Source organism: Danio aesculapii, chromosome 5, assembly GCF_903798145.1.
Source record: "Danio aesculapii chromosome 5, fDanAes4.1, whole genome shotgun sequence".
Taxonomy (NCBI): domain Eukaryota; kingdom Metazoa; phylum Chordata; class Actinopteri; order Cypriniformes; family Danionidae; genus Danio; species Danio aesculapii.
Window position 1 is genome coordinate 25,013,757 of NC_079439.1, and position 18,270 is coordinate 25,032,026.

The following is an 18,270-nucleotide window of genomic DNA, read 5'->3' on the forward strand; positions in this document are numbered from 1 at the left end:
AAGTGTTTACCCACTCCTGACTCCTTTAACATGAACACTTTCAAGCCTAAGTTGAATCCCTTCGGACCAAGGAATACGACAGGCCCTGGCTGTTTTCCCAGAAGAAGCCCCGATGAGGCCCAATCAAGCCCCGAATGTGACAGTGGAAGTGTAACTGGTCCTGGCATGCTCTAAGATACTGGCTTTGTGTCCCAATGGTGAAAACACAGCTACACTGTGTTAAATGGAAATTTGAATCAGGCATATGACACTGAAACAATTTTTCTAAAACTGAATTCACATATACTCACATCATCTTCTAGAGACTGAATCAGGGTCTTGATTGGCTTGGAACAGCCACAAAAATCCTGGCAGGCCCTCATCAAGCACATGAAATGGGTTGTTTTGAGGTCTGTGGACAACAATTTCTGTAAATCTAGTAAAATGCCTGCATGATTACAATTTCAATTTGAGCGTTTTTGTTTGTAAATTGCTAGCATACATTTCTCAAATAAGGCCACTTTATAAAATTCTTCACTATTAGACTAATTAGCGTTAAGTTTGACACAACAAAAATGCACTTAAACTGTCAAAGCACCTGTACATACTGTACATGCACATCAACTCATTCTTCCTTAACCATAGCAATTGCTTTCATACAACCACACTTTTCATTCATACAAAATTGGCCTAAAAACACCAACATGTAACATTAAACAATACTAGTTTCCATTCTTATACAGGTAGTAAAATAATTGAAAAACTAACATTTATGTACATGTTCAGCTACATCTTATTAATTTTTTTATTTTTGTTTTTGGATTTTTAAAAATATATTTAATTATTATTGAATAAATAATTGTGTAATTATTAAGTAAATTGCTGTCTAAATGTGTTAAATTGCTGTCTAACGAGTGTCTAATTTTGTAATGTGTTAAAATTTAAAAGGGATGGTTCACACAAAAATTAATTTAGTGTATACAAAATATGCTCATCCTCTAATCTAAATTTTTCTTCTGTTAAACTAAAAATGACTTATTTTGAAGGCACTAATTTTGATGTTTGTAACTAGAAATGTGAAAATTAACCAAAGTAAGATAAAAATAAGTGGCTAACGTCAATTGTATTGTAAAATATCATTTTAACAGAGGGAGGTCATTGGGAGTTGAACTATCTCTTTAAATTAACTGCAGTACAGTAGTTTAAAAAATTTGTTGAAATGCGCCCTCTCCTGGGCGGCCAATGCTGATGGCCCTCGTGCTGATACAGTATTTCCACTTCTTCATTATGCAGAGGCTAGTTTTTTTTTTTGTAGTTCAAAGCATACAGTTCAGTTCGTGGCATTTTTATGGGCTAAATAGTTTTCATTTGAAAACAGATAAATCTCTGAATTGAGAAATTATTTTTATTTCAGAGGTTAGGATTAATTCGTCAGACAATTGCATAAGTTGCAGTTTCACTCGATCACCTCTTGGAGTACCATTGCCTCAGTTTTAAAAACAAGGTCATCTATTCTTATATCTTGTTTCTGGCTTTTGAAGAAAAGCTCCAAGCCACGTCAACCCTGATTAAACTATATATGCTAAGGAGATACAATAGCTTTAGCGCTTGATATCTATACCTATTTAAAGCTAAGAAAACAGTGATTAATATTTGAATAATGTATGAACAATGTTTCACAAAAACAGAATAGACAGTTTTAATATTTGAAGTTTTATATTGAAGGAATGGTCACATTTAGCTGATTCTCTCAGATTAAGGGAGGGTCTAACTGAGAAAATGTAGTATGAATATCATCACTCAAGCTCATTTTTGAATGGAGGAATAAGTCTCGCTACAACTGCCCCATGTTGCAACCATCCTCACTCTCCTCTATAGTAGATATCCCACATGGTAAAATACTACATTGTAAAATCTAAAATGTTTTGGATTATACCATACTATAGGTGTATTATATGTATATATTACAGTATTTATAATGTGGTTAATGAATGCTATAAGATGCAGTGGTATGAACTCATAAATTAATAAATATTGTAGTATACTTTAGATTTTATTACAGTAAACGGTGGTGTATTGTAGGATAATATCATAGCCTATAGTAGAAATCAAGAAGTATTGGTATTACTATGGTATTTTTCATGTGGGTAACATGATGTTATAGAATATACTCCTAAAATAAAGGTGCCTTAAAGGACCAAAAAGACTTTCCCCAGAGAATAATTTTCATATCAAGATATAAAACCCTGATGTTTAAGACTCTCATGGAAATAATGGCAATAAAGAACATTTTTCAACAGTCTATCATACATTTATGTTTCAAACTAGCAAGCCAAATGCTCTGTAACTGCCCACTAAATATTTGCAGTAGTTCCTGAGCACATTTTTTTTTTCACAACTCATTCATCGGAGGAGAGCAAATGTTTGAATAACATTTGAGCAAATATAGATTTCTTTTTTGAAAATTCTGTAGCCTATACGCTTATCTTTTGTTAAATAAGACCTGCATAATCGGTCAACGTAACACCAGTGAGTAAATAATTGGTTGAACTCTAGGCGTGGCAGTTTTGTAATACAGTTTCACAACAGTAGACTCCAGATACTGTGTTATATTAGTGTTATTTCAGTTACTAATTAGTACTTGGTAAAATGACTAATAATTAGTAATTAGAACTTATTAATAGATACGTTTATGATTAATATCATAGTTTATGATTTAGTGATACGTTTTGTTGTTTTATAAAATGTCTATATACGTCTATTAAATTTGATGTTAGTTTTTTTAAGTACAATGTTTAAACAAAAATAGACAAATAGATGATTTGACTAGCTGGACATGTTTGAATACAATTTATTTTATTTTAAGAAAAAGGTTCAAGTTTGGTACACATGGTGCAAATATTTCAGTGCAAAATTTACAAATCCAACAGGTAATCTGAAATGGAGCATGAGACACTAGAAGTAAACCTCTAGCTTACAGTGTATTGAGTGAATGAAAATGTATTTAAATGCAAACTCAAACCAAGACATTGTATTTTTCCAATTTCAAGTATAACATTTTCCTAAATGTACCATATCTAAACTGACAAAAATACAATGACGGTTTAAGAAACCATTGCACATTCAGTCACAGTCTGACTGTCCGCATTTATCTATGAAGTGGTTTCATTTATTTATTTTTTGACAGAGGTAAATGAATTTTGATTTCATCTTAAATTACAACCCAAAATATAGTTGAAAACATTTAATAGTTCACGCTTACAAAAAGACAATTTTTATAATGTGTAGAAGATTTTGAATATTAATTGCTATTTGTTTCTTGCGTTAGAGTTGTTTAAATATGCACATTTATTTTTTTTAGCAAAGCAAATAATAATTGTAAAATAAATATTTTATGAATGTCTGTATTTTGACAATATAATTACTTAATTTAAGATTGGCAGTGATAGCTTTAAATATCATTATATACTACTCATTCACGGCTCACATTATATACACAACATTATATTTTCACATTATATTATACACATGGCTCATCTGACTTATATTTGAAATTCGTCATGACACTGTTAATCATCATTTAGTACGGTTTTAGATGAATTCAGATATCAGACATTCAGTAATGTATGCAAGATTTAAATGTAAACAAACAATTAAAAAACACATCAATCATGATTCATTTGACCAGTTTGTGCCTCAAAATGAATAAGGTAATGCTTTTGTGAGAAACATGAACCTGCTGATGTGGATGTAAACATCCTGAAATATGCTACAAGTTTGGACGAACCTCTGCATTGTTTTTAGCCACATGAGAGAAGCGAATAATTTTTATTTGTCCTGCACTTATGTTGATGTCCCGCCACAGATACTCAGGTGACAGCAGCTTAGTGGGTTTGTTGTAAAGGAAGTACTTGTTCAAGTGAGACTCCTCATGCCATATCGCCTCAATGGAGTTTTCATGATCAGCGTTCAGCTGCTCGCGGCAGGTTTTGGTGAGACGATGGATTTCCTCTAATGTGCCACCAAATGCGGCAGCAGTGTAATAATAATCACCTTCCCCAGCTGGAATGAACGCTTTAGACTCCGGTCTTCGCTCATATGTGAACGAATCCCTTGGATAATCAAAGAACCAAGGGTGAATCACTCCTACCAGATTACCCAAAGTCTCTGATCCCCAGCGACCATAAAACTTAGTGTCCACGTCAAGACAGAATATATAGTTGGCCTCATGCATCAGTTCATTTGCTATTAGTTTTTCCAGTATCTCCATCCTGCCCATACTGATGTCCTGCCATCGGTCCAAACTTGGGACCTTTCTGACTGTCAAACGATGGTTTTCACCCATCTTTACTTCAGGAACTGCTTCAGGCTGATCCGTGAACAGGTAATAATGGACTCGAAATCCAACAAAGTAATGCTCCTCCGCTGACTCTAGAAGATCTTTGAGAAAACGCGTGTATCTGACGAAAGAATGAGAAGAATAGATATTAAAACAAACTCATTTTGTGTGTGCTTGTATGCATGTATACTACTGACCCATATACACTCTCTTATTAGGTCCACCTGTCCAAAGTGAGCATCAGAATGATCATTTAAGTGCCTTAGAATAGTCAAAAATACACTGTATGAGTCAAAATGATTTTTATTTTATTTTTATTTTAGACATTTAGTAAAAATATGCCTTGTTGTCGACGCCATTAGCCTAGTGGTAAAGAGCGCTGACATATAGCACTAAGGTGCTCACGGCGATCCGAGTTCGATTCCTGGCTTGAAGTTCTTTGCCGTTCTTTCCCCCTCTCCCTGCTCCCCATGTATTCTTGTCTCACCTCCACTGTCCTATCAAATAAAGGTGAAAACCCCTAAAAATATGATAAAAAAAAAAGAAAAAAAAAAGAAATATGCATTGTTAAGAATGTAATTTGGACATCTTTATAAGGCGATTTTCTCAGTATTTAAATTTTTTAAACCCTCAGATTTCAGACATTCAAATAGTTCCATCTCAGCCAGAGATGGCCAACAAACCATACATCCACAGAAAGCTTAAAGGCGCAGCATGCAAGTGACATCCAGTGGTTGAATTAGGTATTGCATTCCTGGATCAAAACAAACGCAAACATAAAACTGACAATGATCACCTCAGGCACCCGGATTGGCTAATTGGGAGGACCGGGAGAACTCCCGGTGGGCCGGTCCTTTTTGGCCGCGAGGGCCGGTGTCCCTAGCTGCTTGACTCTCAGCAGTCACACTTTTCATTTATTTATTTATTTTACCACAGCCTCACTCTTTTTATTCATTGTTTTACCGCAGCTCCGTTATTTTTATTTGTTTTCTTGCAGCTCCGTGCCGTAAGCAATTATAATGTTATTGGTTGGGGGTTGGGGAGTCGCGGAAGTGAAAGTGAACAGCAGATGGGGGAGGGGGGCGGTTGAGGAGAGGGATCGGTAAAGTGAGGTGCTGGATCAGATTTCAGGGGTACCGGATCCGGCGTGTTCTGACACAAATTAAGCCCTGAATGAATGGATATTACACCTGCTCAACGAAAATCAGATGATTCACTACATTAATAAATCTGACATAACTAGATCAGAAATCTAAAAAGGGGAGAACAAGAGTAATACTTTGGTTGTTAAAGGATTTAAGAATGTAAAACAGTGCAATATTTGTTTTATTCTTAATTCCACACATACTGTAATCACAGTGCCATTGTGGTCCAGTGGTCAGCATGTTGCGTTACGACGCCGTTGACCAGGGTTCGAATCTTACCCGAGTAGTGTTTTTTTATTTAGTTTTTAGTGTCAAGACATACTGTTTAGGTTACTATTACAAAGGACTGGATATCTATAAAGAAGTTTGCACAGAATATATTCAGATGTTGCAGAAAAAAAGGTCATTGTGATGTTTTAAAGAATAGTGTTGGAGATTTAGCTACCCTTTAATGTTCTCATATTTATGAAAAACATTTGAAGTTCTAAAGCAGCTGTTTCCTTGAAAAAGACGTGGTAGTGTTATTAGAAACTGAATTGGAAATGTTGTTATTTTAATATAGTCAGTCGTGAACTGAGGTGGACCGGTCTAAGGCTTGAAACTCCAGGGCTGAAAAGGAGTCCCACTCCAGCCCTGACCTCAGGTACACCTCATGTGCTTTATTCAGTGTTAAATGCTAATAATGTGAATTTAAATGCCATTTTACATGACATTTTTGCCATACTAGCAGCAGATAGTTCACCTCAGATTTTGAAAATAAAATAAACTGTTTCTAATTGAACTTTAGATCTGTGACTTGCATATCAGTGATCAGCATGTACATTTAGTATTGTATTAATTAGATTATAAAACATACCATTTCTCGAGTGAGTGCATATTCTGTGCTTCTGAATGCCTTTGTTTAAATTTCTGTCGTGTTTCGTCTGGTGCAAACAGTCAAATTCTTATTTCAGTCTTATCACTGAAAATCGTGAAATCGTGTTAACACGTAGCGTGTTGTTAGAACACAGGGTTACAAATGTAACCTGCTCACCTAATTTTTACGTTCGGAATATTTATATTATTTGCTAAAAATAACCTCATGTGGAACTCTGAATCTGCATCTCATTTTGGAGTCTGCTACTATCCACCGGAAGTCGCTTTTCGGTCACGTACGCATGCTTTGAGAGCCTTTCTGAAGGAATGAATGAAATATATGTGGTTTATCAACAAGACAACCCAGGCTGCTGACATAATTGGTTAAAGTGCCAGTGGGCGGGTTAAAAAGAACCAAAACAAAGACAGTGCTCCAGCACATAACAGATATTTTCAAAGGACAATAACTGACTTAAGCATTGTAAACAAGATAAATAAGAATGTTGACTTGGCATGTTTCTTAAATATCTGCAAACATATTATGGTATTTTTATGCTTTAGAAAAGTCAAAAACTTACATATAGCAGCTTTAATTATTCAGATTATGTATAAATCTCAATATCCGAAAATTGACACCTATGACTGGTTTTGTTATCCTTGGTCACAAATATCCAGCAGTTCTGGAGTACAAATGGATTGTTGAGACCAGAGGTCAGATCAGGAGAATAACCAGACTGGTTTGAGCTAATAGAAAAAAGCAACAGTAACTCAAAAATAACCACTTGTTACAACTGAGGTTAGAAGAAGAGTATTTCTGAACACACAACATGTCAAACCTTGAAGCAGATGAGCTTCATCAGTAGAAGAGCACAGAGGTGACACTCCTACACTCCTGACACTCCGGCTAAGAACAGGACACTAAGGCTACAATTCACATAGAATCACCAAATTTGGACCACATAACATCTTGATCAGAAGTGAACAGGGGAAATAAATCAAGACTTCCACAAAGTTATACTAAAAGAAATCGTACTAATAAGAAATGTTTCTTGAGCACCAAATCAGCATGTTAAAAAAATCTGAAGGATCATGTGGCATTGAAGTGTTCAATTCATCTTTGCTAAATGAATTCCAAATAATATGAACTTAGAGATTTTAAGTACAGTGTGTAAATGCATTACTTTCCAAGGGCGAAGACTGTGGTCGCTACAGTGATGTTTTGCCGTTTGTAGATAGAGTCAATCAGTTTGGAGTCAAAGGTTCCCTTCCAAACAACTGGGGCCAGCCATGGTGTCACAGTAACAACATCCGTCCGACTGTATTAAAGACACACAAACATTCATTCCATTACAATCAAACAGTGGTACTGAGCAACAAAGCAAACAAATGTAGAAGTAAAATGGACTATTTTCAACAGTTTAAATTCTGATGTATTGACCTTATTCTTCACGTATGAGTGGGTGCCGTTGTTGTGCCAAGAAACGCACCCCAGCTGCAAAATAAACCCCCTCATAGAATTTTCAGTCTACATAAAAATAAAAATAAATTATTAAAATTCAAAGACCATAATTGATTAAAATGTAAAATGATTATTATTTTGATAGATAAAGCAAGGACAAGAAGTGAAATGCATTTTAAAATGCACTAGGTTGACAAATAAATGTAAAATTATAATATTGACTTTAGTGTAGCCTAAAATTAGGCTTTTGGTGTGTTTTAAACAGACATTTAGGCTACATGGAGCACATATAATTGTTGTTGCCATTTTAAACTAAACCACACATTAAACAATTTACTTAATCGCAACGGTATTTTATTTAAAGTCAAACTATTTATTTATACATTCATTCATTTATTTATATATCTTCTGTGAGAGAAGGGTTCATTCATGAAACTCAAATCAGTCACTCATTACTGTCAGAACTGTATTATTAATTTTTTTTTTAAAATCAATTTCAGATAATAGATGCACATTTCAGAGGGGGTGCATTTTACAGAAGGGGTGCGCCTTCCGGCACAACACAGAATATTTTGGAATCTGGAATATCTTGAGACCTCTGTTCCCTTTCACTTCCACTGACTTCAGGCATTAAAAACAGCTTGTTATGCCACTTGATGTTGCAAACAGATATTTTCTTATTATATATTCTACCTTTAATCAAGTCATGAACAACATTTTCTGCCATTTATAGTCCATTCTCCCATAGGCAACTGAATTAAAAGTTCTAAAACAAAATCACAAAAGAATGAACGGATCAAACCTTGCATCTGTGCCACATTCATAGCTATTGTAGAGGAATCTAGAAATGTTCACCTAGAGTATGACCTCATTACATCTGTATTACTGTGCCAATGTGTCTCAGTCTGTCTCAACCATTCTGCCATCCTAATAGCATTGCTTGGCTGACAAATTATATATTTTAATCAATATCATATATATTTAAAAATTTTAAAAATAATTGCTATGAATAATGAATATCCATTTTAAAAAAAGCAATAAACCCTCTAAACAAGAGTTTCTCAACCATGTTCCTGGAGGACCACCAACACTGCATGTTTTGGATGTTTCCATTGTCTGTCACACACATTACAGGTCTTTCAGTATCTGCTAATAAGCTGATGATCTGAATCAGGCGTGTTTAGTTAAGGAGACATGGAAAATGTGCAGAGCTGATGGTCCTTCTCAAATGTTTTTGAGAACCCCTGCTTCAAACAATGGCTTCTTTGGGCATGGATTAACTGAGTACTCACCCAAAGTTGTCCATTTGTTGATTTCTGCAAACCAAAAACACAATTATGCAAAAATCAAACATATAATTCCACACAGACGTTTACATTCTTAGCTGTAATTTACATGTAAAAATCACCTGATCTGAAATCTGAAAATCAACACTGAAATCTAAGCCAAGATAGAAGAACTGTACAAAGATAACCAGAGCTTTATGATGTCAAGCACCTATTACAGCTTTCAGTGATGCGTGTCGGTGCCTGCTTTGATAACAATAACTTTACCAAATGTTTACAGAACAGGCAGAATCCAGCTTGCCTGTGGCTTTCTCTAGGCCTACATCTCTGTTTTATTATGTAATAGAAAACCTGAGGCCTTTTCAAGTCATGTAGCAAAGCATTCAAATCTGATGCCTATTAAATGTAAATCAGAGACTACAGCAGGGACAATAACTAAAATTGTTAAATTAGCACCTTTAAACATCCATTCACATAACAATAAGTCACTTCTAGTCAATGATATCATCAATACAAATTGCTTGGATTTTATGCTTGTATATGAAACTTGGATAGATGACAGTACTGCAGCAGTCCTCAGTGAATCAGCCCCTCCAAACTTTATTTTAAGTGTCTGCAGGCCGGAAGGAGAGGTGGAGGCATTGCTCCTCTGTTTGTAGTTTAAGAATGAGTCATTTGGTTTTACTAAAGGGTGCTCCACGATTATTGCTGATCATTATCTACAGGACTCAAAAACATTCTCTAGCTTCCATCAATAATAACCTCTGAATTGGACTGTTTTACTATTGCTGTGGAATTTAATATTTACACTGATAATCCAGAAATCAATGCTTTAAAATAATTATGACAAATTATGATCTGACTTAACACGTACAGGCTGGTCAATGTTTCGACCAACCAGAATCTTTATACCCATCTTAATACGTGTGATGTGGTCAGTGACTTTCTGTTATAATTATATGTTTCTGAGTATAACTGCTGTTGTACACAGAGTGGCTTACAAACTGTGTGTGAGGGTTGAAGCTGGCTTCTGCTGATAAAACTGCTAACTATTTTCTTCAGTAAAGTTCTTTATTTAATTGCATCTCTGACTCCTGGTATGCGTCCAACATTCTGGGTCCTTGTTTTTAACTGTTACTCCCTAACATATGACAGCGACAGTCTATAATGCTATAATGCGGAGTCTGACTTAATGTTTGTCTGCTTTAAAATACAGCTTTTTGTGCAAATAAAATTGGTTAAATACAAATTTGATGAGAAACTGAAGTATGAAGTGATATAAAAAAAAAACGTTGGTTGAATGTGATGTCAAAAAACATTTAGCTGGAAGTGATAAACTGCAAGCTTTAGATGTTTCCAGTGCATCTGGAAAGTATTCATAGCGCTTCACTTTTCCCACATTTTTTATGTTACAGCCTTATTCCAATATGGATTAAATTCATTTATTTCCTCAAAATTCTAGACACAATACCCCATAATGACAATGTGTGAAAAAAGATTTTTGGAAATTTTAGCCCATTCCTAATTAATTCCTATTTCTATTTAATTTTTTTCCCATTCCTCTTTGCAGTACCTCTCAAGCTCTATCAGGTTGGATGGAAAGTGACGATATACAGCCATTTTCAGATCTCTCCAAAGATGTTCAATAGGATTTAGGTATGGGCTCTGGGACTCAAGGACATTCACTGAGTTGTTGTGAAACCACTCCATTGATATTTTGGTCATTGTCCTGCTGGAAGATGAACCGTCACTCCAGTCTGAGGTCAAGAGCACTCTGAAGCAGGTTTTTATTCAGGATGTCTCTGTACATTGCTGCTTTCATCTTTCCCTCAATCCTGACTAGTCTTCCAGTTCCTGCTGCTGAAAAACATCCCCACAGCATGATGCTGCCACCACCATGCTTCACTGTAGGGACAGTATTAGCCTGGTGATGAGCGGTGCCTAGTTTTATCCAAATGTAACGCCTGGCATTCACTCCAAAGAGCTCAATTTTAGTCTCATCAGACCAGAGAATTTTGTTTCTTATGGTCTGAGAGTCCTTTAGATGCCTTTTGGCAAATTCCAGGGGGTAGTGGCTTCCGTCTGGCCACTCTACCATACAGGCCTGGTTGGTGGATTGCTGCACAGATGGTTGTCCTTTTGTAAGGTTCTCCTCTCTCCACAGAAGAACGCAGGAGCTCGGACAAAGTGACCATCGGGTTATTGATCACCTCCCTGACTAAGGCCCTTCTCCCATGAACACTCCACTTAGATGGCCGGCCAGCTCTAGGAAGAGTCCTGGTGGTTCCAAACATCTTCCACTTACGGATAATGGAGGCCACTGTGCTCATTGGAACTTTCAGAGCAGCAGAAATTTTTCTGTAACCTTCCCTAGCCTTGTGACAGTCCGTCCCAGAGGTCTACAGACAATTGCTTTGTCTTCATGCTTGGTTTGTGCTTTGACATGCACTATCAACCCTGGGACCTTATCTAGACAGGTGTATGCCTTTTCAAATCAATCAACTGAATTAACCACAGGTGAACTCCAATTAAGCTGCTAAAAATCTAAGAATGATCAGTGGAAACAGAATGTACCCAAGCTCAATTTAAAGCTTCATGGCAAAGGCTGTGAATACTTATGTCCATGAGATTTTTCATTTTTAACAAATTTGCAACAATTTAAAAAAAGATTTTTCACATTGTCATTATGGGGTATTGCGTGTAGAATTGAGGAAATAAATGAATTTAATCAATTTTGGAATAAGGCTGTAACAAAAAAATGGGGGGAAATGTGGAAAAGCACTATGAATACTTCTACATGCAAATTGTCACAGTTTGTAGCACCTTGAGGATCTCAACAGCAGTGCAAAAATACTGAGCGCATGTGAAGAAAGATGAAAGTTGCAGTCCATTATAACATCTATAAAGACTGTATTCATGCTTTCAGTGTGGAACTAGCAATTGTTAGGCAACTTTCTATTCAAACCGTATAACTCACGCAACACTTAAACAAGTTAATTTCTCTCTGAAAGCATTTCTAATGAATGCTCATTTCTGCACTGATAAGATCAACATTTTCAGCAAGGCAATCAGCTTATCCAATCAGCAAAGATGTGCTGACATCACACAGGCTCAATACTCAATCAAAATGTAGAAATCAGACATTTTGTTTTTTTTTAATGCAATTGACAGTGAAATCTTAAAAGAGATCGTATGAACTTATGAAAAAAAATCAACTTGCTGTCTTGACACACTCCCCAAAATGGACACATTCTTCAAAATGGTGTTTAGAAATAGATATCCTAAAAAGGAGTAAATTTTAACTTCTGAAACACTTCCAAACTCAAAAAATAAATAAATAAAATTGAAATCGCCCGCAGAAAACAAGCCGAAAAAAAAATGCAGTTGGTAAACCCATCCTAAAAAAGCAACCTGGATAACACCATATTGAGCGAATACAGACTAACTTTGAATATTCCTTTATTGCACAATCATTGAAAAAGTTGTTTGTAATTAAGTTAACAAGTTCTTAAGCTTAAAGGAATATTTAGACTGTTTTCAATCTGGTTTCCGCCACATTTCAGTACAGTGAGTGCCCTCAAAGATAAATCAACAATATTTGCCTAAATACGGATACAGGAAAAATAACAAAGCTGGTATTGCTTGATCTCAGTGCTGCATTTGATATGCTGTGATTTGATATTGAGTGCTGCACTGTCGATCACAGCATACTACTTCTTAAATGGAAAACTAGGTTCCTCAAATGTCAGATATTAACTTGAAAGGAGAGGTTGCCAAGTCAGTATAGGTGACTAAAGGTCAAGCTGGACACCCATGAAAAGGCTCCACAAAGCTCAGTTCTGGCACCTCTCCAGTTTAAAACTTTTATGTGCCCACTGAGCCAAAAATGAGAAAGAACCAAATCTCCTACCACAGCTATGTTAATGACACTCAGATCTACTTAGCCTTATTGCCGATTGACTACAGCGCTCTGCCAATGCATTGATAAACTAAATAGGTGGATGTGCCAAAACGTTCTTCAGTTAAACAAAGACAAACTTAAGTCATTGCATTGGAAACAAAGATGAATTTCATAATGTAAATGCGTAGCTTGACTCTAGGGGCCCAACAACAACAACAAAAATCAAGTCAAGAATTGTGTGTAATTCTGGACTGAGATCTAATTTTCAGTTGTCATGTCAAAGCAGTAACTAAATCAGCATATTATCCTCTCATATTATGGGACCCACTAATATCAATTACTGAAAAATTATACCAATTACTGAAATCTTCCCATCAATAATTGAATTGTCCGCAAAATAAAATAATAATGCTCTGTCAACTCTAATTATTTAATGTAAATGTACAGAAAGGGCCAAAACTGCATGGAAATTTTCCAGTCAGTTTTACTGTGCAAGACTCAATGAAGTTGTGGACGTAAATCCTACAAATCCACAATAGTAACCATGGCTGTGCAAATTTTCAACATTTATTTTCGATTCTGGCCTTCACAACGATTCTTAAAAAATAAAAATAAAATAAAAACAAAGAATTGGGAAAAATTGAGAAGAAAAATTGAGATTAAATTAGGTCCCACCAATATCCATAGTAAATCGACGCCCTTGGAGGAAGGGTCAGCGTCAGTATTATGCGAGTGAGAATGCCTTTATGTGTGACCTAAAATCATGCAACACAAGGTAAGTAGCTAAAATGTGAAGATTAAGCTTAAGTGTTTTTGCAAAAAATGTTTCTTGCATGGCAGAATAGCAGGGGGTGTGGGAATTTTATAACATAAATATTACACACTTACAAGTGACATTAAGTTAGAGATGGACTAGTGTATAGCAATTAAAATCTATTTTTATTCTTTTATTAAGAAAATGTATGTACATGGTATATTTGTAGATGGAAACATGAATGTTGATATACAGTATCTGATAATAACCCTTAATTTGGTTAACATGCGACTAGGTTTGCAAATATAACACATAATACATTAATTTTATCTAGGCAAAAATTTGTAACCAACAAATAATTTTACAAATATCATTGAAACAATGTACAGTATACAACATCTTGGCTGGATCACTGTTTAAGCACCGCTGATGCTGATGATTGTCAAGAGAAACTTTAAATATTGCATCATCTGGCTATTACAGGATATATACCTGTTTTATGTTAAAAGTTGAAAGATTATAAAGTTCAAGACAATCATGCCAATCATTAATTAGGCAATCTTACAGTACACAACCATTGGAAACATTAATTATTACAAAAGTTGGCCATTATGTGTGATGATGTTGTTGACTGTAAAAATTCTAAACAACATATTTTTGTTTGCTGTATGATGGAATAAATTGCTGTTTAAAAATGTGTATGTAGACCTTTCTGTCAAATGCTAAATTTTAAATTTGTGCACATTTACATAAATACAATAAATCTTTTCTAAAAATATAATTTCCTGTGCCTGATTGCTTTGAAATAGCTTGAAATGCTTAGTCTAAGACCTTAAAAACACATGCAAATAATACATTTATTTGTAACCTAATGGATAATCTTTGCAATGACTCCACAAATCATGCGTGTTTTAAACTGTGGCTCAGTCAACTATATTCCTGATGAGATATTGAAGATTCTGAGATGCGACCATTGTGGATGTACACGTTGCGATATTGATGCTGAAACAATATACTGTGCAGCCCTTTTGGTGCTGAGAATATTATTGGGATATTTTTTTTAATTGTGCTGGACTAAAGCCTTTACAAAGTTTACATTTTAGTAAAACACTGAACATTTCCACATAAACATGAAGTATGTATATAGATGGGCTTCTTACCTGAACCATATGGTGGTGCAGCCAAAGAAAATCAGCCTGAAAAAAAAAACATATTAATCCCATAAGCTCAGAACATTTTGGAAATGCATATGGATGCTCACACTCTTTTAAAAAATAAGGTGGAGTTATTATTTTTTTTTAAATGTGGGCATGTTGAATCTTCACACTTGTTTATCACCATGAGGTGCACAAACTAAATCTTATGAACGGCCTCTATATTCCTACATGGGGAAAGTATTAAATCCATGTCTTAATTAAATAGCATTAAATCTGACAACAAAAACCATCATAAATGATGCTTCAGGCTGGTCCGGCCAATCAAACAGCCAACTGGATCTTTCCACAAATCTTTCATTTCATCTTAGTATTGTGTGTTTAACTATAAAATATAAAAAAAGATTTATGAAAAGGCTCAACTTAATCCATAGCATTTCTACATCACTGAGTATGTTTACATGGACTCCAATAATACGATTTTAATACGATTAAGCCAATACTCTGATTGAGAGTCTACCATGTAAACAGCGATTGATTAATTTAATCAGATTAATCGAACTAAACAGAAACCAAATTAAGACATGTGGAGTATGCTGATTTTAGTCGCATTATTAAAGCGAAGTACAGACATGCAAAACACCTTAAACTATTATCGTTATCGCGAAATGCAGAGGTTTTTTTTTTCATACCGCGTGTGTAATCAAATTCCATTAAAACAACACTCTTCCAGCAGTTCACAATCGCATCCAATATCTCGTTGTCACTGGGGGCATGCATGAAATGTTCCGGAATGAAAGTGAAAGTGCCAAACTGCAGTTACAGTAGACAAATAAAAAACGAAACACCAGAAATTACATGAAACTCCAGAGGAAATGTGGATAGCATGGTGACGCAATAACGTTAACAGAATTATGTGCTTATAACATGTAAAACAGGATCATGACAGAAACATTCAAAAAGCAACTGCTGTCAAGACCTTGATCATATTATTATTGTCTTATTCAGATTAAGGCGATTACTGATGTCCATGCAAACGTAGTCACAGTAGCTCAGATAAATCAGGATATATGTTTATGCAATACAGGCGAGCAGACAAAGAAAAAGACATACTGACTAAAGCACTAAAAGCAATCCAGCAGTAGAGTGTAGAAAAAATTACACTGAATTTAGTGTGTGTGAGTGAATGTGGCCAAGAATTCTAAAATTGGGTTTAATAACTTTTTAAATACCATATAGAGTATAGTTGTAACTCATTTTACAAAAGGTTTAGTCGTTGAATGTAAATAGAAGTTCCTGCCAAAGACACTCACATATATAAAAGTCTTTTCAAATGGGTCTTGGGGATTATTACAAAACATTGAGCAAACAAACATCAGATTCATTGGTTCTCTGTGCAATCACTTCATTTTGGCTTCAACAATATAGCTTTCATTTGAAAGGGATTTAACCCACAGAACTGGTTTTATGGACTGTTGAAGGTTACAGCGCTTTGCAAAAACAAAATGCATTACTTTGAGTCAAAATTTAACTACAAAATATCTGTTCAGTCTTCTACCTCATGCAAACAGCTAAACGATTCAGCTATTACACGTATGAGTTGACAAACATCAGTGACAAACACCTGTAAATATCTTAATAAAACGTCAAATAAACATCTCTACTGCTTCTGTCTTGAATCTTACATTCTCTTAATATTCAAATATCAAAGTTTAAGTCTTTTAAGGTTTGTGAAAACCGTACATACCCAGTTAGTGTCAAGCCAGCAGTCACACCAAGAAGAAAGACATTTGAGCTCTGGCGGATTCGCATTATTGCCGTATCAGCTGGGCTGTTTGTCCGAATTCACTTGATAAATTGAACTGAAAAATGAGAGTGAAAATATCGGACATGGAAGAGCATGTTGTCATGCTGCAGATTTCAAAGTCAAATACAGTCTGGCGAGGGTTGGGGCTTACATGAAGACAACCATGACAACTGGATGAAACGTACGTACACACTGTTGACAGCCAAAGACTAATATGTAGGCCTGTGTAAGCTTCGACACACCATTCAACCTGTTAAACAAACTGTACAACAAATGACCGGAATATTGCATAATGCATAAACTGGTTCTGCCTTGAATTGTTGGACTACAAATATATGCTTAATTTCCTTAAAAATATCAGCATTTCCTAAAATAGTATTTTAAATGACTGCAATTTACGAATAATAATCTGATTAGTTTGCTATTCAGTTATTTTATTGCTTTAGGGGATAAAAAGAGATTCCCCACCTTTTTCGTTGTAAAATAGGCTAAAATAGTTGTTTGGACGGCTAGGTTGTAGGTTTTCCACGTGGGTGCCTGACTGGATTTTGTGCTGTGATTTGTTTTAGGATCTGGTAATCCGTTCATTCTAGTTTTCTGTGTGTAATTATCATCTTTTGAATAACAGGTAATGTAGTTTTCCGATTGGCCGCTTTTTTTCTTGATACAAAAATAGAAAGAGAGAGATTTAATACTACGGAAGGATTAGCTTGGCTGTTATGTGCGTAGCTTGGCTGTATATCGTTTGAATTATTATTTTACCACACATTCAAAAGGCTGGGATCATTCGAATGGCTGTGCTGAGATTAAACTTTTTTCAAAAATGGTTTTAGAAACTTACAATGTTTTTGTGCTGCACGCTTCGGCCAAGAATAAGCAACATTCAGGATCCGAACAGTCAATTGTTCTCTCTGCTTGAGATGACGAGGAGCGTCTCGCTGCAATCTGCAATGGACCAAACCACCCACACCTAAGTGTGACGTCAGAACACACACCTGTGTTAAATACAATCAGTAGTTTGTTCTTTTAAGATCTTTTAAGACAAAAGACCCTTACAGTTTTTTTTTATTACTTCTTTATTGTAATGGCCAGATTTTATATTCATAAATGTAAATTTATACGTTTTATTGCATTTAAAATGAGGTAAAGCATTATACTGAGTCCATTATCTTCAAACAAATCAAAGTCAATGCGAATTATACAAGCCTGTATATAATTTAATGTATTCCTGTGATATTGTTTATATCTCCCCCTAGCCTTTGCATGTTCTTTACATTTGTTGTACTTGACTTGCATTGTATTTCTTGACGCCTATTTCATGGGAAGGACACATTTTTCCTGCCCACGAATTTACAGCTTAAGCATGCGTGCCCCGGGTTGATTAAAAATGGATATTATTTATTTATTTGTTTGTTTGTTGTTTATTCAATACATTTATTCCCGTGTGAAATTCGTGAAAATAAGAAATTACAAAAATAGAATAATTATATAAATTGTTTGTATTTGTTTCACTGTTCGGCTTAATTTTTGTTTCAATGTAACGTTTTGTATCTAAACTCCATGTTGTAATGAGGTCATCAGGACTTCAACA

General features: G+C 35.2%; 1 protein-coding gene across 1 annotated transcript; it reads right to left on the reverse strand.

Moving 5' to 3' along the window:
* Positions 1-2,857: 2,857 nt before the first annotated feature.
* LOC130229079 (globoside alpha-1,3-N-acetylgalactosaminyltransferase 1-like) lies at positions 2,858-16,782 on the reverse strand. The gene is made up of 5 exons (XM_056457691.1): positions 16,620-16,782; positions 14,879-14,914; positions 9,070-9,093; positions 7,500-7,634; positions 2,858-4,439 (listed from the first exon to the last, which is right to left on the reverse strand). The coding sequence occupies exons 1-5, from the start codon at positions 16,682-16,684 to the stop codon at positions 3,749-3,751; spliced, it is 951 nt and encodes a 316-aa protein (XP_056313666.1). The 5' UTR covers positions 16,685-16,782; the 3' UTR covers positions 2,858-3,748.
* Positions 16,783-18,270: the final 1,488 nt, after the last annotated feature.